The sequence below is a fragment of the Austrofundulus limnaeus genome, unplaced genomic scaffold (assembly GCF_001266775.1).
Source record: "Austrofundulus limnaeus strain Quisiro unplaced genomic scaffold, Austrofundulus_limnaeus-1.0 Scaffold11012, whole genome shotgun sequence".
Classification (NCBI taxonomy): Eukaryota; Metazoa; Chordata; class Actinopteri; order Cyprinodontiformes; family Rivulidae; genus Austrofundulus; species Austrofundulus limnaeus.
In genome coordinates this window covers 1-556 of record NW_013963414.1, presented here as the reverse complement: position 1 = coordinate 556, position 556 = coordinate 1, and the positions used below count along the sequence as shown (strand labels likewise).

The 556-nt window shown below is 44.8% G+C and overlaps 1 protein-coding gene across 1 annotated transcript; it reads left to right on the top strand.

Moving 5' to 3' along the window:
* Nucleotides 1–27: 27 nt before the first annotated feature.
* On the top strand, nucleotides 28–279 carry LOC106512728 (collagen alpha-1(XVIII) chain; the record flags this gene model as incomplete). Its single annotated transcript, XM_014001280.1, is given in 2 exon segments — nucleotides 28–62; nucleotides 148–279. Coding segments are annotated over 2 exon segments (167 nt in total), but the record flags the coding sequence as incomplete, so codon positions are not given.
* Between the last annotated feature and the right edge of the window lie 277 nt (nucleotides 280–556).

The window sequence follows — 556 nt, the reverse complement described above, 5'->3', positions numbered from 1 at the left end:
CTTAATAAATTATATCTCATTTTGCAGGAACTGCCTCGAATTTTGATATTTATGCTTTTAAGGTGAACTGACTTCTTGCTTCTGTTACTTTTTCTCGACTATCTATGTAAAAAACGACCCATCATAACAAGAAATGTTTCCAAACAGAATGAGCTGAAAGGAGAACGTGGGGACTCTGGTGCCAAGGGAGAAAAGGGAGAGCCTGGTGCTGGATATTATGACCCACATTTTGGAGGATTGCAGGGCCCACCAGGACCTCCGGGTAGTCCTGGCCTGCCGGTGAGTTTGGACAGTTTAAATCTTTGGCTGCGTGTTTGCAGTTTGGGTTTGCCCACCTATTTAGTTCTCAACCAGAAAAAATGAAGGATCTGGGCCAAGAGGCAAAGCCCCTGGTTTAATGATCAGACATTTGATTAGGATGCCTCCTAGGTGTCTCACTCTGGACGTTTTCTAGGCACATGCTTCACAAGACCAAGGGACAAACCAAGAAATCCCTAGAGGGTTTATGTATCCACTCTGGGCTTGAAACACCTTGGTATTTCCCACGAGATGATGG